The following is a 24,897-nucleotide window of genomic DNA, read 5'->3' on the forward strand; positions in this document are numbered from 1 at the left end:
CCGATCTTCACCAAATTTGACATACTAGCTTCTTTAGACAAATATAAGACGTTTGGTGCACAATCCAAGGTAAATCGGACGAAGCTATATCCGAATCTGAACCGATTTCGATCAAATTTGGCAAATGTATTTCTGAGATGTATTTGATAAATTTCCCCAAATATTGTTGTTGCAGAGTGCATATTACGGCTGCGGAGGGCAAAAATAACAAATCGGATGAACAATATATATGGGAGCTATTGCTATATCTGAACCGATTTCGATCAAATTTGGCATACTTATTTTCAGGCCTAATTTGGGTGCATATGCAAAATTCCATACAATTTAGGCTGATATTACACGTTGGTACAACAAAAATGTAAGCAGAAGCTACCAGGTGATTTCAAATTTTAAGTTCTAAGTGTGCCCGACTTCTGCCAATTTTGTGTATGTATTTATTGTTTTGAAAAATAAAAACAAAATATTTTCAAAATCAATGATTGGAAGAAACTTAAATTGCGAGGCGCGCATTAATAATATTAAGCAGATTTAACATTGAATTGAACGATTGATCACTTAGAATCATATTTTTTAGAAGACATCAAGGCATTTCATTCATCTTTCGCGCTATTTAATTCATTTTAAAAATAAATAAATACTACAAAATAAATGAAAACAACTTGTTGCATATAATTTTGAGTAATTCTGACAGGAAGCGGGCATAGCCTCAGGGCTGTATTTCTCTAGTTTTACGAAGCTGTTCTACCTCCTTATTGTACCATGGACGTACCGTATACAAAAATTCAACTTCCCCACCATGGTGAAATCTTTTGTACGTCCGTATTACCCAAATACGCCAAATTCATATCTTGAATATACCAAAGAAAATTTTTTAAAAATTGATACATATTTAAATTAATCCAATTGTAAATTTTCCAATTACAATATTTTAAAATTTGTGTGTTTCTTTCATTTCTATTTTCAACATACAAAAAAAGAAAAGAAATTTGTGTGGCATCTATTTAGGTAACGCTGTAGAAGAAAACAAGTAAAAAAGCTGTAAGTTCGGCCGGGCCGAACTTTGAATACCCTCCACCATTTGGAACGAATTTGGCAATTCTCAAAAACAATAAAATCCGTTAAAATCTTAAAAATACCGAATGTAGCTATTATATTAGGGTCTATATATGACCAGCGTAACATTTGTCATAAGCCATTACAATATTCAAATGCGAAGCATAAAAAAATCGGTTATAATGTCGATTAAATCAAAATACCGAGTATCGGGAGGGGGCTTTACGAAGAGGTGGACCTGCGCAGACAATTTTCTGTCTTGGGCTGTAGTATCCATTACGAACTTTAAATACCAAATTTAAAACAATTTCGGTGAATAAATTCGCTAAAATCATCAAAATACCGAATATTGGGAGGTACCGTAATGTGAGGGCTATACGAAGACGTGGACCTACATGGCCCATTTTCAATACCAAAAGTCCTGCAAACATAACATACATTTGAGCAAAATTTTATCAATCTATTTCAATTTGTTCGGAAGCTACATTGATTTCCACAGACAGATAGACGGACGGACATCGCTAAATCAACATAGAATTTTATGCTGATCAAGAATATATATACATACTTTGCAGGATCTATAATGTGTATTTCGAGGTGTTACAAACAGAATGACAAACTTAATATACCCTCCATACTATGGTGGAGGGTATAAAAATTATGTTGTCAAAAATTTCCAATCAAAACCGTTTTCATATATTTTATAAATATAATTTTTCTACATTTAATTTGAAGCGCTCCCGATTGTTCTCTATAAAATTTTCTTTTGTATTAATATCCGCAAATAACCACGTGTCTCTTTCTCTATTATCTTAATCAACAGCAAAGTCTACGAAATTAGAGAGACCATTCAGTATCTTCGTCGTATTCATTAAGTTCGGTGTCTGTGAAAGTGAAAATTAAATTGATGGAAAAGTTGTTAAAACATGTGAAGAAAATAATATTATTTAACAATTTGCTTTAATGTAGTCAAAAAATCTTTGAAAATACGCGTAATTTTTTTTTGTCTGTAGCCTTTCAAATATTCATTCTCCATTTATGAGAGTATGTGCCCAAAATGCATTAAATTAGAATAGAATGTCGAGTGTCTGTGTGTGGAAGACGCAATCCGTTAGCTTGAGCTGCTAAAGTTTAGCCGCACTGTTCATATGTATTTGTTTTTTTTTTTTTTTTGGGGCGGAGTTTTCGTCGGGTTTCTCTTTTTAAGAGAATAAAATTCCATGATATAGATAAATTGCATTTCCTTTAATATGCGCTCTCTGTTAATATTCTTAAAATGGTTTTTCGTTTAAAACTATGTTAAAAATCTGTTATATTATGTTATATTTGATCACCACATTTCCGTCGTCCAGTTTGACATGCGAGCGCTTCGTTAAAATAGCTTTTGTGAGTACGCGTGTGTGTTTTTATTTTAGTGTGGGAATGGTTAAAAATTCTCGTTATTAATTCGGTAAAAAAGCATTAGTAATAATGCTAATACGGTTCGCGAGTTTTCTGTGTAAATGTCTAAAATTTTAACTTCGTATGCTGAATAAAGTGGTGAGTTTGTTTGGTTTGTGTCTCTGATAAATATTCCCAAGTTTGTAATCAAGCGCTGTATTGCCAACAACTAAAGTGCAGAATTACAACGTTTCTCACGAATAAAATACGTCAAAATGCGTACCATGGAAACTAAATATTCTGGAACTAAATATGCTTTAGTTTATGCATACACTGTATGTTATTACCAATATTATTGTTATTATTAAAAGCTGTAGTCGTGCTGGGTCGACCATGTGTTGCCCTAACTCACTGTTGTTATTTTCCAGAACTGCAAAAATGTAAAAACTTGTACTACGATAACCGCTTTTTATACTCCCAGCATATGGCTGGGGTGAGATAAAAAAATTTGAAACAAAGTCAAACGCCATAATTTTTATAAATTTTATTGAATGAAAGAAAAAAATGTCGGAAATAGCATCAAATTTTAGTATAAGTTTAGATCTGTTCGAATATGTCACCTTTGTCACGAATTATGGCCTTCAAATGGCCAATGAAACCGTCACTCGCTGCCCAAATGTTGCTCTGCGGTATTTTGGGCCATTCCCGGCGAAGCGCTTACTTGAGGTGATCGACACTTTTGTATTTTTTAGTGCCAAACTTGCTTTCCAAAATACTCCAGACACAATAGTTCAACGGATTGGTGTCCGGAGATTTTTGGTGGCGATTGTGCCCTGGAAATGAAGCGAGGAACCCCATTTTGTAACCATTCTTGAGCGGCGCGTGCTGAGTCCTGGTGGAATGTCCAAGTTCTGCGGCCAAAAGGCTTTAATACACCCTCCAGAATATTTTCGCGATAATATTCAGCATTTATTCTGATGCCACGGCCGATTAATACGAGCGGAGAGCGACCATCTACTGTTATGGCGACCCATACCATCAGCATTACCATGGCCGGCGCTTGAGTTCTGGTGGCCAACGGAAGATGCGCATTTTCAGCTGACCTCTTTGCCAAGTAAACACTATCATTTTGTTTGTTCACAAACTGCTGGACAACGAATATTTTCTCATCGGAGAAAACCAAATTCGGCAGTTCACCACCTTCGGCGAAGCGAAGCAACTCTTTAGCTCTTTTGAGTCTATTTTCTTTCTGTTGCGGTTCTTGCACTTTTTGAATTTCAATGGCTTTACCCTGAACTCATTTTTCAATATTTGCCGAAGGGAATATTGCGATATGTTAGCTCACGAGCCATTTTTCGGCCACTGCGACGCGGGTTGCGATCAAGTCGCTTCTTTACTTTTCGAACCATTTGTGCTGATGTTGTTGATTTCTTCCATCAACTTGCTTGACGTCGGGCTACGCTACCAGCATCGTTACGAGCGAGGGTACGAGACACAAAAAATGTATTCACATTTAAATGCTGGAGTACTCTAACGATAGCCACTTGTGGTTTTCCAGCCAAATATAATGAAATCATAGTATCACGCTTGAATTCCATCACGAATAACTTTTTTTCTGGAAAATTCGCACAAAAATGCTTTTGTACGCTTGTAAACAATATAATGAGCTGTCACTGGATTAATTTTAACAGCTATCGGACGAATGGCTTAGAAATGGCAGCAGTCTAAAGTTTCTTACTTCAAATCATATACACAGCTTCAGATTTGTTTTTTTCAAAGTTGGTCAATTCTCGATTTTATGTAGTTTGGGGTTAGTTCCAACATTATCTCAAGGATTTGAAGTATTGTTGTTTTATTATTTTTTTATATAATTATATGTAGTTTGTATTATTAGCGCGTGAGGAGGTCTCAACTTGCGATTTTTCACTCATTTTACAATATTTCGCAATACTGTTTTTTTCTAACTACATGTTTGTCATTTGATTCGACAACGATTCGTCGTATTATTTTTTGTACACGTTTATCCATACGGTCCAGGCAAATGTGATGCTGCATCAGTTGATGGCTATTTAGAAAATGTTTTATAACCATCCCATATAAGTTTAGGCAATTTGCAACAGAACTGAGCAAGGGAGACATTTATGAAAACAAAAAACGAAATGTCATTTAAAATCAAGTTATTTAAATCTTTGACATCTCTGTCAGAGCCTTCAACAACAAATATTGACAATATTGTTTGTGGTTCCTGTGAACCATATAATTCAAAAAATATTAAAGAAATACCTTAATGACACTTGTTATTAAGATTTTTCACAGAGGTATGTTGTACACAAAAAATCCAAACGCCCATTTTTGTTTTATTCAAATTGATAAATGCATAAAATTGAAGAAAAGACAATTAAAAACACTTTAAAAAATGTGTATATTTTTAGTCCTGAAATATATGTGCCCACAATAACGTAAAGATTATTACATTTATATTTATTCGGAGTTAGAAGTTAAACCATTTACGGATAGTTCCGAAAATTCCTGTAAAAAATCCTACTAGTCCAGGTCTTTTAGGAGGTTTAGGTGGCTTAGGTTTCCATCCATTGTTGTTGTTTCCTTTATTTCCGTTTTGACCTTTATTCATTGAACCCCTAACTATTTTGCGATCATCTCCAATATTTTTTTGCACAAAAGTAGTGGTCCATTCAAACCGCTGTCTTAAACCCTAACTTCATGCGAGATTTCGTGTTCTGTGGTTTCTATTTGGGACCTTTATAACGGCTGCAAAATCAGGAGCCCTTCTGAACCTAACCCTACCCTTTTCGTGAGGATCGGACGATAATTGCAATCTGTATATAATAACCTCAACCTGTGTTGTAAGGTGAAAAAATATTACAAAATATACACTTCAATATTAAAAGTCAAATTAAAAAATCGCATGCGATAAAAAAATGAAAAAATAAAAAATGTCACAAAATACTACAAAATCTATATTAACATCATTATTGACATCTTTTTATACGATTTTTTTTGAATTTTTTTTATGCCAAGAGGGCCTTCTGAATTGACAAAATTTGTCAAAATCGTTCCAGCCATTCTTGAGATAAAAGCATTATAGCTAACATCCCCTTTCCCTTCTATATACGCATTGCATATATTTCGCTACATATATCCGATATATTTACTATCGGCTTCTAGGTTACGGTCAGAATTGACCTGTTCGCCTATTTGTGATTTCGCCGGGATTAAAAATATTCGCGGTTTAATAAAAAATTAGACTTTTATTTAACAGAAATGTTATGGTCTATTTCATCCACTAAATATTACCCGATGACCACCAAAATTGGAAGGCTTCTGCCCAGCCTGAAGCTCTTGCCCCATGCTAACTTCGATTGGTCCATAATTGCGTCCTGTAGATTAACTGAAAAATCAGGAAATTTTTCAGTTTTTGGTCCATTTTAACCCCTAAATAATATGCGATCATCTCCTCTATTCTGGATCTAGCCCCACATCCATTCTAAATTTCGTGAAGATCGGGCCATAACTGCGACCTGTAGAGTGATTACAAATTCACATGGCGGAACTTCATTTTGTAACCATTTTTGGGTGGTGCGTGCTGAGTCCTGTTGGTATGTCGAAGGTCAGCGGCCAAAATGTTTGCGTGCCCAAGGCTTTAATACAGCCTCCACAATATTTTCGCGATAATATTCGGCATTTATTCCATTTCTGCTGATGTTGCTGTTTTCTTCTGTCCACTTCCTTGAAGTCGAGCTACGCTACCAGTATCACGGTAACGAGCGATGGTACGAGACACAAAATATTTATTAACATTTAAATGCTGCAGTGCTCTAACAATAGCCACATGTGGTTTTCCAGCCAAATATAAAGAAATCAAACTATCACGCTTGACGCATAACTTTTTTCTGGAAAATTCTCGCCAAAATGCTTTTGTACGCTTGAAAACAATATAATGAGCTGTCACTGGAATAATTTTAGCAGTGTCGGACGAGTCTGCTCTGTTACAGAGAACGCCTCCACAGACATAAACAATTGGAAGGCCGATAATGGTGACTGGATCTAATCGTCGTCCCTCAAATAGTTAAAACAAATTAATCAACATGTATTTTTTATTCACTTGCTTTTTATAAATACTTAATAGACAATTATATTTTGCTATTATTTGATTCTATATTTTTTAGTACACATTGCTTACTATCTGAAATGTTTCGTAAAGGAATATTTTTTGTTTATTTTTGTTGTTTGTTTTTTTTTCTTCTTCTTTTTCTCTACAGTTATAGCTACATGTTATGAAAATTGTTAAAAATATAAATAAATTAAGGAGAAAAACAAAAAACAAGTTTTTAAAACATTGCAGGAAAATGTAGAGGCAAGGAGATGGAAAAACAAACGATGACAGTAATAATGATGATGAATGATTTTCAATGATGATGATTTGGATTAAAAACGGTAACTGATACTCTTACATAACTCTGGAGATGCCACCGTGATGGTGGTATAGATTTTGGAAAATCTACAATTAGTCGTAAAATTTATTAAACTTTAGTTGCGTATTTCTTTTTTTTTAAATTTGGAAAAACGTACTTCTTAGTTTATTGGATTTAACCATAAGCTTATAACTATTTATAAACTTATAATGGTTTACTATATAAATGTCTGTATAATTTTGTTCTCTCTAAACATTGAGGGGGCTAATCTTGGCATTTTATGTTTTCTATATTATGTGCATATTGACTTTGTCAATATGATGAATTTAAGTATCGAGTGTTCTCAAAATTCTGTAAGATTTTTTTGTTTTGTTTTGAAAAAATGTTTTTCTCAGCTTTATGTTGTCCACATTATTAAAGCTAAATGTTATGTCGTTTTGCTGTTGTTCATCTTATTGTTGTCATTCAATTAATCCATAAATAATTCACCAGAAGAAATGTGTTTGAAACACGCAAATCCATGTGTTTTGTTTGTTCCTTAAAATTTACAAAATACGATGCAATTGAGTTTGATGAGTGTTACATGAAAAACTCTTCGGTGGAGTGGGAAAGCGGAAGTCACGTTCGTCCGGGACGATCTAATATTGTAATTTCTATTACTCGCAAACCACGATAGGTAGGATCAATAATTTGTAAACCTTTGGGATGATAAATGCGTTCATTTTGGGAAGCAATATATTTGGATATTTTTCGTAGAGTCTGTAAAGAAGAAATTAAAATGAGATTCTTCTTTTTATATTTGTTGGGTTACTTGGGGTTACTTACTTTTTCATAGTGTGTCTCCGAACACATATATACCAAGTAGGCAGTTATACAACCGATACAACCTTCACAATATGTACTGCATGACCCTTTTTCAGCTTCAGCAAAAAATTCATTTAGTTTATTGATGGTAGACTCAAAGACGTGTCTTTCGATCTGTAAAACAGAGAAATTAAAGGATTTCGATAAGTGTTTAAAGACGAGTACATTTACATTTAAAAACATTTACAGATGCTCTTCTAATTGATCTAATTGTTGCGCTCTCCGACCAGACAACAAATTCAAATGGAAAAAATGTCGTATTTTAGCCCAATACTTGCCGAGACATTTTAGTCTTGCTTTTTATACCCTACACCACAAAGTGAAAGGGTATTATGTCTTTGTGTATTTTTGTTTGTAACATGGAGAAGAAGCGAAAGAGACCCATAATTACTTTTGAGGATTTTCATAGAACCACTTTCTAAGTCGATTTACTCATGACAGTCCGCCTGTTCATGCATTTTTGTGAAGAAAATGCAGGTCGCATTTATTATCCGATTGAGATGAAATTTACCAAACAACATTTGTTTTGCCCAAGGACGAACCCTATTAAAATTGCTGAGAATATGTTTAAATTTAGATATAGCTCCCATATATATCTTCGGGTTATTTGTGCATCAAATGGCCGATAGAATTTTAACATATCCGACGGAATTCAACACATCAAATATGGTGAAAATCTGGTCAGACATAGCTATAGCTCTCATATATATTTTTCATTCAAGTCCCATACATTCATAATATAAACTCCACAAGAAAAATATTTCTTACCAGATATCAGATACAGCCCAGAAATACCTCTGCCAAATTTGATCAAGATCGGTTAACATTTAGATGTAGCTGCTATATATATTTGGCACATCCGAACGAATTCAGCCTAGAAGCAAGTACATCAATCTTGGAGAAAATCGGTTCAGATATAGCTATAGCTCCTGTATATACATATGTTCCATACGATTTGGTGTTTAAATTCCTCACATTCGTAATATGCAATCTACAATAATGTTATTTGGTACCAGATGTCTCATAGAGCTCAGAAATACCTCTGTCAATTTTTTTCAGATGCGATTTTTTCCATTTGCTGAGACTCGCCTTCGATATAATTTTTTTAATATAGTCCTCTGGAAGAGATTCCACGACCTCTATAGCAGTGTTATTTGGTATGAGAAGCAAAAATGCCTCCGTCAAATTTGGTGAAATCTGATTAAGAATTGGATATATTTCTCATATATTAATTCCCTCTGAAAGCAAATTATTACTGATCTAAAGCAATGATAAGTTTCATATTTGTATTATCTACTGCACATAAATTGCCAATATTAACTTTTTTGTTAAGAGAACTCTATTAAATATGCATAGTGGTGTAGGGTATAATGTATAGTCGGCCCCGCCCGTCTTTTGACCTCTCCTTACTGGTTTTATTTAACGTTCCAACAAATTTTAGCCTGCAGACCGACATAGTTCCAAGTTGCGACTTTATGCAAAGATCGTTTCCGAAGTCTCAGAGCGTTTCTCGCCTCTAGAACTCTACCAAAATGCAAAACCCGATTCGAAAGCTTTAACATGCACATTGGAATCCATAGTGTATTTGAACAGCTGGTGTATTACATACTTTCTAAGATTGCCGCTTTTACCCATTGAGTTACCACTATAGTATAGTGCAGTGAAGTTCAACCGTACCCCTATTTGGGTGTTCCTTTTTGATCCTAATTAATGGTCAGTACCAGACCAAGCTACTTAGGTTCCATAGAACATGTTAGCTCCAAATCTTTCGAAGTTCGTAGCAAACCAAATAGACTTTTCTGCTTCCAGCCAAGATGGACAAATTCGTTTTCACCATTGTTCCTTCAAGTCCATTTTAATTCGTCCTCTAGCTACCTACATAAGTTCTGAAACAATTTCCTGCAAATTAATTGTGTAACTAGTCTAGTCTATTTTTCAGTAAAACCCTCTGGTGACTCTGACAGATCATAAATGTTTCTTGGACTAAAAGCCGTCCAATATACGACCAATTCTTAAGAGGCTCCTCCAATTATTCATTACTTACCAAACCCTCCAGCTCTGGAGGTAATCTGGTGTGGAATTTGACTGCCGTTCCTTCGCTGTAATCGCGCTGGATAAATACTTTGTTGAAACCATTATTTAAAGCTGATGGTGTGCCCACTGTTCCAGCTTGAGACATTTTAGGGTTGAGGGACGACCACTTGTGAATGTACAGCGATTAGAGAGTACTAAAATTTTAAAACAAATAAAACCTCCAATTAATTAAACAGATACTTCCATATGCACACAATCACACAAACAAATGCAAACTGCCACAATGTAGTAGATAAACAAATATTAATATATGGATTTTCTTGCTACTCTATTTTGGTTTTTCTCTTCTTCTTCGTTGAATTAGGGTGTTTTCCTTTCAATTTGTTGCTTTCGAGAAAACACTTTTTCACAAACGCCGGAGACCTAACTCTACCTTGTTGTTAACACTTTTCTCTGCTGGACGTTTAATGTAGCTCTACTTTTCAGCTATTTTAATTTATTTGGCTAAATTGTAAGACAGAAATTGAATAATTTTTCCACTTGGATTTAGCAATAATAATTTTTTCCTTTGATGTCTTCACTAGAGATGGCCAATTTTATTCGATTCGATTGTATGTAATCGGAATTGTCTATTTAGTTATCGATAACTGAACAAAGGGTGGAAACATCATTATGGTTGGCAACTCAATGCAACCTTTACAAAATGCATTTATTGCTTATACGAAAGCTTTGCTTACATTGAAAGCGCATGTAATAACACTTGTCGGCATTTATATTTAAATAAGGTATACATTAAAAAAAAAGCGTTTTAAAGATCAACGAATGTAAATGTCAAAAACTGCTATAAGTGTTTAATATAACTTGCTTATTAACTTAGCTATTGTAAGATAATAAAGAAATAACGCAAACTATAAACAAAAGTTTTGAATGAAAAGAAAGTAAATTTTAAGATTCCAATCAAAGCCAAATTAATAAGTACACAAAGGAAATGAATTCAGCCCTTAGTCTAGATTTTGAGTCAAAAGTTTTTCCGTGTGGTACTTATCAAAGAAGAATTTAGCCTCTAAAATTGCTACACAAATTTTACATTGCAACGTTGTACACATACATTTACAATTATGTAGATCAAGGTAACCTCATTTCAAATAGTAAAACGCCGGACACACATATGACCTGTTCCAGAAACTTTAAGAATCTACTAGTTTATTATTAATTTCAATGTCATAAAGGAAAATTGTGTTATCATAGCAAAAACTTTCTCATTCTTGTAGTTCTGGAACAGAGAAATAATAAAACCAGTGGCTTTTAATTGCTATCAAATGAAATCCAATGAATTTGAGAGTCGTTTTAGTTTGGCGTATATAATTTAGTAAGTTTTTCTCCAAATTTTCAGTAATTTACTTTGTTTAATATAATTTAATTGAAAATTGGTTCCCATCTCTGATTTATTTGCTTACAATGGACTCAATTGTTCTGTTCCAAAACTGTAGGAATGTAAAAATGCTACTGCTATGATCGATTTTTTCTTTTCGAAACTAGTTGATCCTTGCAGATTCGGGTACATAGCAAATATATGCTCTGTTTCAGAACTTCAACAATCCTAAAATGTTGACTAAATAATCGATTTTTCCTTTATGATATCTCAAAAATAAATTGAAAAACTAGTAGATACCTGCTGGTTCTGGTACAGATCAATACATGTTGGTAAAAAACAAAATTTTCGCATCTGACATAAATTTAAGGATGTACCATGCATGGGCTGTATTGACAACTTCCTCCACTTGATATGAGATATGGATACACTAAGTTTAAGACTTACAATTTTGCAAAATGATGACCTCTTATGGGAGAGTATTCAGACATAATGGGCCATATTAATTGCATTGGAATAAATATTGTGCTCGCTACTTTAGGTGTGTCTGGTTACTTTTCCTGCAGGAATTGTCCAGCAAAATCTTTCTGAGAGAGTAAGGTAGTTTTATTCTCTTTTGCAAAGAAAATGCGAAAAGTAAACAGACGGTATTCCTGCAAAAGCTTGCAACTAATCAGCTGATTTGTCAAAACTAACCAATATGTCCCCTATTATAAAAATAAAATGAAAGGAAGGACCACCAATTTTACAAGTTTTTTTTAAATAAAAAGGAAATTAGCAATTAAACAAAAATATGAGCAATAAAAGAAAGATAGATTTTATGTGTTCCCCGGAGTCCTTTCAATTTGTTGCTAATGGCGTTTGTCTAAAAACCTTGGAATTAGCCTTTTATTTTCTTATTACATATTAATATTTACGTTTTTCACATTTTGTCAAGTTTATCTCAAAAAACAATTAGTCTTGCCCATTCCAAAAAAAAAAAAAAATTAAATTGAAAGCACAAAAAGAAATGAACAAGCAATAGAAAACATCTGATTGAATGTCGATGAATGTGAAGAAGAAGAGTTGCAAGTGATTGCAAGAAGAAATTTTTCCAGCAAGAATTTGCAAACTCTCACTGAAAGAACTGTCAAAATTTCTCTCTCCGACCGCTCTCTTTTGCAGAACTTTTGGGTTAAAAGACGACTTCCAGTAACAATTTGTAACAATTGTTACCAATTTTAGGGTAACCAGACACACCTTTTGCCAATCAAAAATTCACTTTAAAATCTTAGATACGGTTCAACAGTTCGTGTTAGGGCTTTTTACTTCTCAAAATACACAATTTGTTTAGTTTGACAAAACTTTTTAATAAAATGTATGAAGTCATCATAGTAAATTTTCAGGTTTTAAAACTAAGGTTTTAATTGTTATTGCGAAGCACTGCAAAGTCGCAAATGTTTCAAAGGCGTTGTTTTTTATACCCTCCACCATTTGGAACAAACTTGAACAAATTAATTGAAAAAATAATTACGAAGACGTGGCGATGCATAAAAAATCTGTTAAAATTTTAAAAATACAGAATATAGCCGAATAATGTCGCTTAAATTACCAAAATACAGAATATCGGCAGATACCGTTACATGAGGGCTATACGAAGACGTGGACCTGCACAGACAATTTTCTGACACAGGCTGTAGTATCCGTTAAAACTTCAAATACCAAATTTGATTACATCACAATTACACCATATTAAATACAACTTGATTTGTACTGCGAAGCACTGCAGAGTCGCAAATGCTTCAAAGGCGTTGTTTTTTTATACCATCCACCATTTGGAACAACTTGCAAAATTCAAAAAAAAAAAAATCTGTCGCAAAATACCACTAAAATCAAAACCGTTGCATAATTAATTTGTGTCATAGGCTTTTTAGCTGTTCCGAACATTGCGGTATTTTGGACCATTCCCGGCGAAACGCTTGCTTGAGGTGATCGACACTTTGGTATTTTTTAATGCCAACCTTGCTTTCCAAAATACTCCAGACACAATAGTCCAACCAATTGGTATCCGGAGATTTTGGTGGCCATTGTGCGCTGGAAATGAAGCAAGGAACCTCATTTTGTAATTCTTGGGTGGCGAGTGCTGAGTGCGATGGTGCTGAGTCCTGTTGGAATGTCCAAGGTCTGCGGCCAAAATGTTTGCGTGCCCAAGGCTTTAATACACCCTCCACAATATTTTCGTCATTTATTCATTTATTCTGATGCCACGGCTGTTATGGCGGCTCACACCCTTACCATGGCCGGCGATTGAGTTCTGGTGGCCAATCGAATCTGCACATTTTCAGTTGACCTCTTTGCCAAGTAAACACGATCATTTTATTTGTTTACAAACTGCTGGACAACGAATGTTTTCTCATCGGAGAAAACCAAATTCGGCAGTTCACCGCTTTCGGCCAAGCGAAGCAACTCTTTTGTGTCTATTTTCTTTCTGTTGAGGTTCTTGCGGTGTAAGTTCTTGCAATTTTGGGAATTTCAATGGCTTTGCCCCGAGCTCATTTTTCAATATATGCCGAATGGAATATTGCGATATGTTCAGCTCATGAGTTTCGATCAAGTCGCTTCTTTATTTTTCGAACCATTTCTGCTGATGTTGTTGTTTTCTTCCGTCCACTTCCTTAACGTCGGGCTACGATACCAGTATCACGGTAACGAGCGATGGTAATAGAGACATAAAAGATTTATTCACATTTAAATGCTGGAGTGCTCTAACGATAGCCACTTGCGGTTTTCCAGCCAAATATAAAAAAATCACAATATCAGGCTTGAATTCCATCACGAATAACTATTTTTCTGGAAAATTCTCACCAAAATGTTTTTTGAGCTGTCACTGGAATATAATGAGCTGTCACTGGAATAATTTTAACAGCTGTCGCACGAGTAGCACTCTATCTTAGCATTCTATCTTAATTCGTTTTGACTGTAGCATGATAACAACAGACGGACGGACAGGGCTAAATCGTCTTGGAATTTTACGCTGATCAAGAATATTTATACTTTGTTGGGTCTAAATTTATTATTTCGATTAGTTACAAACGGAATGACGAACTTAATGTACTACGTATGGTGGAGAGTATGAAAAAGAAGAAAGAAAAGAAACAAGAAGAAAAATAATAATAATGTAGTTGATAGGGTAAGTGTACCGGTAGTCGGCACTTTTAGGATTTTCGCGTTTTTAATCGCTCACCATTCTGAGTGGAACTTTTCAATTATTACAAAGTTAATTTATTCAGATTCGAAATTTTGTATAGTTTTTGCAATAATAAATAAAGTTTTAATAACTTTTTATTAAATTTCATAAATTTGTAGTTTTATTAAAACAATGCTTTTTTGCCAGTAGTCGGCACCACTTGGCAATATTAGAATAAATTATCTTTTCTTAGCGAAATTGTACACAAAGATAGCTAACAATATATTTGAAGTAAACAAAATACATTTAGTTATAAAAGTTTCATTTATTTGGGCTTAAAAATAAAAAGTGCCGACTACTGGGACATGCCGAACTTAGGCACACTTACCCTATTCATTTTCCTTTTTCGCTACATATTTTTTTCCTTTAAAGTAAATAACGATTTAAAACATACACATATTTAATATACTAGCCATGATGTTTATAATTTAAATTTTAATATTACTTTCAAAAGTAAGCATTTGACAGTTAAAAAGAGAGTGCCCTTGAAATTATTATTCACTTTACGAACCTGCATTACTAGCAAGGCTACAATCTAAATTCCTAATATGGTACATTTAATAAAGACGAAGAAAGTGATCAAATTGATCCAATCACTATTGCAAATCATAAATTTAACTCCAATCAAAAGATATCGACAACTGCTAGGAAGAAGTTTGACGGCATTGAAACGTCTTTGTTTATTATTGACAATAATTGCATTATTCGCATGCATCATTCATTCATTCGTTCGTTCATTTGTGGCACTTATCATCCAATTGTAGGATGTACGTATTTTCAACAATCTGTAAACATAATCATGCGAAAGGTGTAATTGTGTTGTGACTTTTATTTTTGTGAGTAATGGCTAACAGGTTGGAATGGATGTGGCTAAATGTTTATTTAAACATACAAACAGCAAGCCAGTATTTTTCTATAGAGTTTTCGCATGGGAGGATTTACGTGATAGTAATATGACTTAAAATATAACAGACGTACTACAATACCTAAGAAAAATTACGTGCGTGTACGTGTCAAAATCTATATATTTAATCCAGATTTATTCAACAATATATACTACAAGTAGGACTTATTAATGTTATAAAAAAACTTACCAATGTTTTCGCAAAGACGTTGTTAATGTTAAAATCACCCTGAGGTAAATTCATACAAAATCCAGTAAGGAAAAGTCAAAAGTCGGGCGGGGCCGACTATATGATACCCTACACCACTATGTATATTTATTAGAGCTCCCGTAACAAAATTTATTTGAAGTAGATCATACGACCAACAACATTTGGCTTTAGAGCAGTTATAGTTTGGTTTCAGAAGGAACTAATATATGGGAGGCATATCCAATTCTGAATCGACTTTCACAAAATTTGACAGACAGGAGACATTTTAATCTTTTATACCAAATAACATTGCTATAGAGTGCATGATATCACTTCGAGATGGATTATATTAAAAAATATATCGTAGCCGAGTTCCACAAAATGGAAACGTACGTCCCGAAATTTGGGCTGGTATTAACCATTATTTGCAGAATAAACCTGAAATCGGATTTAGGATATATATGGGAGCTACATCCAAATCTTAGCCGTTCTCGATAAAATTTGGCAAAGGTATTTCTGAGCTCTATAAGATATCTGGTACCAGAAATTATTGTTGCCGAATGCATATTACAAATGTGAGGAACTTAAAAATCAAATCGGATGAAACATATATATGGGAGATATAGCTATATCTGAACCATATTCTCCCAATTTGATGTACTTGCATCTAGACTGAATTCGGTCGGATGTACCAAAATTCAGGTCATTTGGACTGATATTAGCCATTTAGTGCACAATTAACCCGAAATCGGTTGAAGATATATATGGGGGCTATATCCAAATCTGAACCAATCTTGATAACATTTAGCAGGGGTATTTCTGGACTGTATCTGATATCTGGTACCAAATAACCTTTGTCGAATGTATATTACGAATGTGAGGGCCTTAAACAACAAATCGGATGAAACATATAGAGGAGCTATAGGTTTCTAGTATGAATTCAGTCGTAATTACCAAAAAAACAGTAAATTTGATCTGATATTAGCTATTTGGTGCACAATATACCTGATATTGGATAAAGATATATATATGGGAGCTATATAATCTGAACCGATCTCTATAAAATTTAACAGAGCTATTTTCGAACAGTATCTGATGTCCAGTACCAAATATCATTCTTGTAGAGTGCGTATTAGGCATGCGATGAAACATATATATGGGAGCTATAGCTATATCTGAACCATATTCTCCAAATTTGATGTACTTGCATCTAGACTGAATTCGGTCGGATGTACCAAAATTCAGGTCATTTGGACTGATATTGGCCATTTAGTGCACAATTAACCCGAAATCGGTTGAAGATATATATGGGGGCTATATCCAAATCTGAACCAATCTTGATAACATTTAGCAGGGGTATTTCTGGACTGTATCTGATATCTGGTACCAAATAACCTTTGTCGAATGTATATTACGAATGTGAGGGCCTTAAACAACAAATCGGATGAAACATATAGAGGAGCTATAGGTTTCTAGTATGAATTCAGTCGTAATTACCAAAAAAACAGTAAATTTGATCTGATATTAGCCATTTGGTGCACAATATACCTGATATTGGATAAATATATATATATGGGAGCTATATAATCTGAACCGATCTCTATAAAATTTAACAGAGCTATTTTCGAACAGTATCTGATGTCCAGTACCAAATATCATTCTTGTAGAGTGCGTATTAGGCATGCGATGAAACATAAATATGGGAGCTATAGCTATATCGGAACCGATTTTCTCCAATATTTATGTACTTACTTCTAGACTGAATTTGGTGGGATGTACCAAAATTCAGGTCATTAGGACTTATATTGACCAGTTGGTGCACAATTAACCCGAAATCGGTTGAAGATATATGGGAGCTATATCTAAATCTGATCCGATTATTATCAATATCAATAGGGTTCGTCTTTGGGCCAAACAAATATTGTTTGCAATATTTCATCTCAATCGGATAATAAATGTGACGTGCATTTCGCACAAGAATACATGGACAGACCGACGGACTGACATGCATAAATCGACATAGAAAGTGATTCTGTGAAGATCCTCAAAAGTAACTATGGGTTTACTTCCTCCTCCCTGTTACAAACAAATGCACAAAGACACAATACCCTTACCACTATGTGGTGTAGGGTGTAACAACTTTTATTTACCGCATTTGGCATCTCTGCACATATCCTCAAGATGTATACAATTGGAAACTGGCAATAAATAATGCATTGGAATTTAATTAATGGTAATTTTTTTTAAATACCCAGCGGCAAATGTCCACAGCTCATCCTACTCTCCGAGTCATTTCAGGTGATATTGTTTTGAGAGCAGACAGTAGCTGGTTTGTTTTTTGTTGATAATATACATCATAAAAGTTGTTTTTGTTGGGAGATCCGCAGATGACAATGAGAATTTTCCAATATAAATTGAACAAATTATTTATAACAACTTCAAGTTATTTCTGTGTAGTTTTTTAGATTTTAATTGACTCTCGAGATTTTTATCAAATTACTCTATTTGAAATTCTAAAAAGATTTTTCTCTTATGGGCGGGAAAGTTATGTTGTGCGAGAAAGTTCTAACATTTGCTATTTTCACGATAAATTGTCATGCCATTGATAGTGGAATACATGTCTCAGAATGTGTTATGGAATCTAGTATTAACATTAACTATATCCTACATCGTTACGTGAGAAGTGTTTCAATATTTTTATAACCTCCACCATACATAGTATGCAAGGGTATATTTAGTTCGTCATTCCGTTTGTAACACCTCGAAATATAAAATATTTTTGCTAGACCACATAAAGTATATATATTCTTGATCAGCATAAAATTCTATGTCGATTTAGCGATGTCCATCCGTCTGTCCGTCTATCTATCTGTGGAAAATCACTCTAGCTTCCGAACGAAATGAATTAGGTTGATAAAATTTAACTGAAATGTATATAATGTCTGCAGGACTTTGAAAATGATCCATGTAGGTCCACGAATTAGTTCTTGTGAATAATGTCGCAAAAATCATGAAAAAAAAAACGAATATCTGCGGGTTCCGTTATATGGGCGCTATACTAAAACGAGGACATAGATACACAATTCTCTTCTAGGGCATAAGGTACTCCGAAGGAACATCTTGTGTGGATTTAAAGACAAATCCATTGAAAAATTTGGCTGAAATCATCAAAATACCGAATATCGGAGGGTACCGTTATATGGACTTATATATACAATTCTCTTCTAGGAAATAAAGTACTCACAAGGAACCTCTTGTGTGGATTAAAAGACAAATCCATTGAAAAAATTGGCTGAAATCATAAAAATACCGTATATCGGGGTGTACCGTTGTATGGAGGCTATACGATATCGTGGACCGATATAGCCCATCTTCAAACTTGACCTGTCTACGGACAAAAGACAGATCTGTGCAAAATTCTAGCTACCCATCTGGTCTGCAGGACTTTGAAAATGGGCCACGTAGGTCCACGGAACAGTTCCGGTGAATAATGTCGCAAAAATCATGAAAAACCCGAATATCTGCGGGTTCCGTTATATGGGCGCTATACTAAAACGAGGACATATATACACAATTCTCTTCTAGGGCATAAAGTACTCCGAAGGAACCTCTTGTGTGGATTTTCAGACAATTCTATTGAAAAATTTGGCTAAAATCATTAATACAACGAATATCGCCGTTGTATGGGGGCTATAGGATATCGTGGACCGATATGGGTCCATATATAGCCCATCTTCAAACTTGACCTGTCTGCAGACAAAAGACAGATCTGTGCAAAATTATAGCTTCCTATCTGGTTTCATTTTGACTCTAGCCTGATTACAACAGACGGACGGACAGGGCTAAATCGTCTTAGAAATTTACGCTGATCAAGAATATATATACTTTGTTGGGTCTAAAATTAGTATTCCGATGCGTTACAAACCATACTATGTATGGTGGAGGGTATAATAACAATTTGATATATGACAAACCTGGCTGCTTTTAATGCCAGCCAAAAATCGCTGACGAAAAGAGAGAAAAGAGAATACGTGTATAACCAGTACCGCTAACGTACGTTTTGTGCAGTTTTGATTCGATTTTAGGTTTTACGATGAAAAGATTGGCATGAGCTTTTTATGCGAAATTATAAATTCCATATTCTTCTCAGGTTTCTAATTGAGAGAAAAATTTAGATATAGCAAGTTGTAAAGAATTGCTGACTTGTTTCGACTGTGTTATGACAGATAAAATTATTGAAAATTGTGACCCTTTGTGGGTGAGGTACTAGAAGTGGTTCGAAGATATATTTCATATTCACAACAGATTTTGTGTGAAATTTGAAGGATCAACATCTTGATCCTTGGTGTAGGAGATACCAGAAAAAATGGTCTGATTTCTATCAACTTTATAACAGATCTTGTCTTGATGAAAATATTGGGATGTACCACGTCTGAATGGAATAGAATGTTGATTTCGCGTTTTATGAGTTTCAAGGATATTCAAAATGTTTATCCTTTTGGGGGAGGTACCAAAAGGAGTGGACCGATATATTCCATCTTCACACCAGACCTTGGGTTAATAAAAATATTGTAATATCTGTAATTTGAAGACATTTAATAAGGGTTATAGTTATTCAACATTTTTATCCTCTGTGGGGGAGGTACCGATATTGTCCATCTCCGAACTCGATCTAAGTTTGATAATAATATTACGATGTACCAAGTTTGGACCAAATCGGATACTCCCTTCGAGAGTTATCGTGCGCACCAGCCAGCTAACCAGACAGACGGGCGAACATCGCCAAATCGACTCCAAAAGTCCTGAAATGGATTTGGTTCAAAGAGACGTAGGGTATAAAACCTTTATTGCAATGAGGCAAGTTTTGGCCATATCGAATGATCTTTACCCTCTCTAGCCATATGGCTGAGAGTATAAAAAGCTTCTTTACTCTTCGGTGTAAAATCGAGGACAATATTTTCATTAATCCCTCTTTTGTTATTATCTAGATTTCCCATTACTCGTATATTAAATACACGCTGCTCCTGTATCTTTGTATCCAAGAGTTAATTTTTTATTTCATATCCCATACACTTTGAAGTGTTTTCCGACAGGAAACCATTATAAATACTAGTTCATTTTTTTTTATTGATTTCCATTCAATAAGAAAAATCAATTGCTCACGTGAAAACTTTCGCTGCAAAAGAAAAAGTGTTAACCCCAAAGGTGATGGAAAATTATGAAAAGAAACTGCGAAAATAATAGAAACTGCGAATAAAATAGTAGCGAAAACACATGAGTTCTAAATGTTAATTTCAGTGGCAGTAAAGAAGCCGTCCATCAAAATAATAATTATCACAAAACTTATTGGGATGGTTTGATGGTGACATGCCAACACCACCGGTACACATTTCATGGTGACTGTTATTGGAAGTAATTTATGTGTGGACAAAACTAAATTGTTGGAATATCCGCAGTTATATGACATGTGTATGCGATGTGTACGGCGGCCAGGAGACATATTTCCATCATAATAATTATCAAACAAGACACAATGCCTTAGCTTGTCCATCGTTTTGTAGAAACAACGTGCGAATGAAAGATCCAGTTATGAGTGCCTGTGTGGCAATAGCAACTGGCATTTGGCCAGGTTAAAATGATGGCCTACCTCAACGGATGTCGGACGCAGTGACATGGATGATGGCCTGAGAGACAGCATCTATTTATTGCTAACTCTTCCACTGCTATGCGGTGTGTAATGATGACTGCTGCAGTCTTGTTATTCTTTTGGCCGGCTTAGTCAGATATTGTTTTTTTTTACAGATTTTTACTCTTAACTCGAATTTGTCTTTCTAATAATTGTTTTTATTTTTCATTTCTTATTCGCCATAGAAAATAAAAGCATTTGAAATTGTTAACGCCGTTTGATGATGTCCATTTGTGCATAACTTCCATACTGACCTAGAAATTTTTTGAATTTAACGTGAACCGATCAACGAATGAAACAAGCAAGCGATAATAGAAAGAAACAAATGCAGTGCAGTGGAAATAACGCAGTACAAGCTGAATGAGTGTGTTGTCATTGTGGTGATTTTTATTTCGCAATGTGTGTGTGTGCCTTTAATCTTTTTTATACCCTCCACCATATTATGAAGGGTATATGAACTTTTTCATTTCGTTTGTAACTCCTGTCAGATCCAACAAAGTATATATAGTCTTTATTAGTGTTGTTGCAAAATAGCCAGGCTTAATCCCATTATTGGTGTTTTTATAAAAAAAAACAAGTAAAAAAGCTGTAAGTTCGGCCGGGTCGAACTTTTAACACCCTCCACCATTTGGTAGGAATTTGGCAATTTCCAAAAAAAAAAAATAAATAAAATAAAATCCGTTAAAAATTCCGTTAAAATCTTAAAAATTCCGAATGCCTATACGACGACGTGGACCTGCATAGGCAACTTTTGTCATAAGTTATTACACTATTTAAATGCGAAACTTGAAGAAAAATATGTTTACAATCTAGCTAATATCATTAAAATACCGAATATAGGGGGTACCGTTATATGGGGGCTATATGAAGACGTGGAGCTGCACAGACAATTTTCTGGCATGGCAAGTATCCATTTCGAACTTCACACGGGAAATTTGAAACAATCCAGGTAAATAATGTCGCTAAAATCATCAAAATATCGAATATCGGGAGGCACGGTATATTGGGGCTATACGAAGACGTGGACCTACATGGCCCATTTTCTGTTTTATGCTGCAGTATCTATTACGAACTTCAAATACCAAATTTTGAACGATTCCGTTAAATAATGTCGCTAAAATCATCAAAATACAGAATATCGGGGGTACCGTTATATGGGGGCTATACGATGACGTGGACCTGCACAGATAATTTTCTGTCTTAGGCTGTGGTATCCATTGCGAACTTCAAATGCCAAATTTGAAACAAGTCCGGTGAATAATGTCGCTAAAATCATCAAAATATCGAATATCGGGAGGTACCGTTATATGGGGGCTATATAATAACTTGGACCTACATAGCCCATTTACGAACTTAACCTGCCTACTGGCAAAATATACATGTGTGCAAAATTTTAGCCTTCTATCTCAATTTATTCGAAATATAGCGTGATTACAACAGACGGACAGACAGACAGACAGACGGACATGGCTACATCGTCTTAGAATTTTACGCTGATCAAGAATATATATGGTTTGTTGGGTCTGACATGAGTATTTCGAGGAGTTACAAACGGAATGACAAAATTAATATACCCTCCATAGTATGGTGGAGGGTATAAAAACCGCGTTTGTTTATTAGTGAAGAAAGATGGTAATGTTTAACAGTGCTTGAAATCTGAGATTTGGTATTTGGGTCGGTGTTCATGTGTAGCCTGGTTATGGGGAGGTGGTTTTGGATATGTGTACTACATATAAATGTTCGAAAAGTACTAAATTTGGTATTTGGTGAAGGTATAGTGCTGAAATCCTGAAATTTAATATTGATTTTTTTTTTTTTGGTATCCAGAATTGAGATTTGGAGGTGCTTTTGGAAATATGCACTATAATTGTACAAAAAATACTAAATTGTACTCAATTTGGACCCACGATGGAGGGATGTAGATTGTTTTGGATATGCCTACTAAATTATAGTAAATTTGGTATTGGGTAAAGTGATAGTGATAAAGTTTCGAAATTTTATATTTAGATTACTGGTGGTATCTACGTTTAAAATTTGGTGGCAGATTGGGATGGATTTCTAAAATTTTTGAGGTATCTGGAGTTGAAACATGGAGTAGAATTTTAGACAATTCCGTCGAAAAATGCGGCTAAAATCATCGAAATACCGAATATCTGGGGGTACGGTTATATGGGGGGTATACGATATCGTGGACCTATATAGACAATTCTCTTTCAGGGAGTAAAGTGCCTACAAAGAACTCCTCGTGTGGATTTTCAGACTATTTCATTAGAAAATGTGGCTAAAATCATCCAAATACCGAATATCGGGGGGTACCGTTATATGGGGGCTATACGATATCGTGGAGTGATATAGCCCATCTTCGAACTTGACCTGACTGCAGACAAAAGAGAGATCTGTACAAAATTTTAGCTTTATATCTTTATTCGTTTAGCCTGTAGCGTGATTACAACAGACGGACAGACGGACGGACAGGGCTAAATCGTCTTAGAATTTTACGCTGATCAAGAATATATTTACTTTGTTGGGTCTAAAATGATTATTTCGATGAGTTACAAACGGAATGACGAACTTAATATACCCTCCATAGTATGTATGGTGGAGGGTATAAAAAATGTCGAAAATAGCATCAAATTTCAGAATAAGTTTAGATTTGTTCGAATTGGTCACCTTTGACACGAATTATGGCCTTGGAATAATGGCCAATGAAACCATCACAGGCTTCCCGAATCTTGCTCTGCGGTATTTTGGCCCATTTCCGGCGAAGCGCTTGCCTGAGGTGATCGACACTTTGGCATTTTTTAGTGCCAACCTTGCTTTCCAAAATACTCCAGACACAATAGTCCAGCGGATTAGTATCCGGAGATTTTGGTGGCCATTGTGCGCCGGAAATGAAGCGAGGAACCTAATTTTGTAACCATTATTGGGGGAGGGGGGGGGCGGTGGCGCGTGCTGAGTGCTGAGTGCGATGGTGCTGAGTCCTGTTGGAATGTCCAAGGTCTGCGGCCGAAATGTTTGCGTGCCCAAGGCGTTAATACACCCTCCATAATATTTTCACGATAATATTCAGCATTTATTCTGATGCCACGGTCGATTAATACGAGCAGAGGGCGGACGTCGGCTGTTATGACGGCCTACACCATCACCATGGCCGGCGCTTGAGTTCTGGTGGCAAACCGAAGGTGCACATTTGCAGACGTCTTTGGAAAGTAAACTCAATCATTTCGTTTGCTTTTAAACTGTTGTACAACGAATCTTTTCTCATCGGAAAAAAAACAAATCGGACAATATTTGCCGAATGGAATATTGCGAAATGTTCAGCCATGCCCATTTTTCGGCCACAGCGATGCGGGTTTCGATCAAGTTGCTTCTTTTCTTTATTTTTGGAACCATTTCTGCTGATGTAGCTGTTTTCTTCTGCCCACTTCCTTGACGTCGGGCTACGCTACCAGTATCACGGTAACGAGCGATGGTACGAGACACAAAAGATCTATTCACATTTAGATTTTGGAGTGCTCTAACGATAGCCACTTGTGTTTTTCCAGCCAAATATAAAGAAATCACACTATCCCGCTTGAGATCCTTCACGAATAACTTTTTTTCTGGAAAATTCTCATCAATATGCTTTTGTACGCTTATAAACAATATAATGAGCTATCACTGGAATAATTTTAACAGCTGTCGGACGAGTGGCTTAAAAATGACAGCAGTCTGAAGTTGGTTGCAGTTTTTTTCATCTCACCCTGTATATATTT

The 24,897-nt window shown here is 35.1% G+C and overlaps 1 protein-coding gene across 1 annotated transcript; it reads right to left on the reverse strand.

The window, feature by feature from the left end:
• Positions 1–6,530: 6,530 nt before the first annotated feature.
• On the reverse strand, positions 6,531–10,366 carry LOC101899473 (golgin subfamily A member 7). The gene is made up of 4 exons (XM_005182224.4): positions 10,198–10,366; positions 9,775–9,958; positions 7,692–7,844; positions 6,531–7,625 (listed from the first exon to the last, which is right to left on the reverse strand). The coding sequence occupies exons 2-4, from the start codon at positions 9,907–9,909 to the stop codon at positions 7,485–7,487; spliced, it is 429 nt and encodes a 142-aa protein (XP_005182281.2). The 5' UTR covers positions 9,910–9,958; positions 10,198–10,366; the 3' UTR covers positions 6,531–7,484.
• Between the last annotated feature and the right edge of the window lie 14,531 nt (positions 10,367–24,897).

The sequence above is a fragment of the Musca domestica genome, unplaced genomic scaffold, assembly GCF_030504385.1.
Source record: "Musca domestica strain aabys unplaced genomic scaffold, Musca_domestica.polishedcontigs.V.1.1 1, whole genome shotgun sequence".
Classification (NCBI taxonomy): domain Eukaryota; kingdom Metazoa; phylum Arthropoda; class Insecta; order Diptera; family Muscidae; genus Musca; species Musca domestica.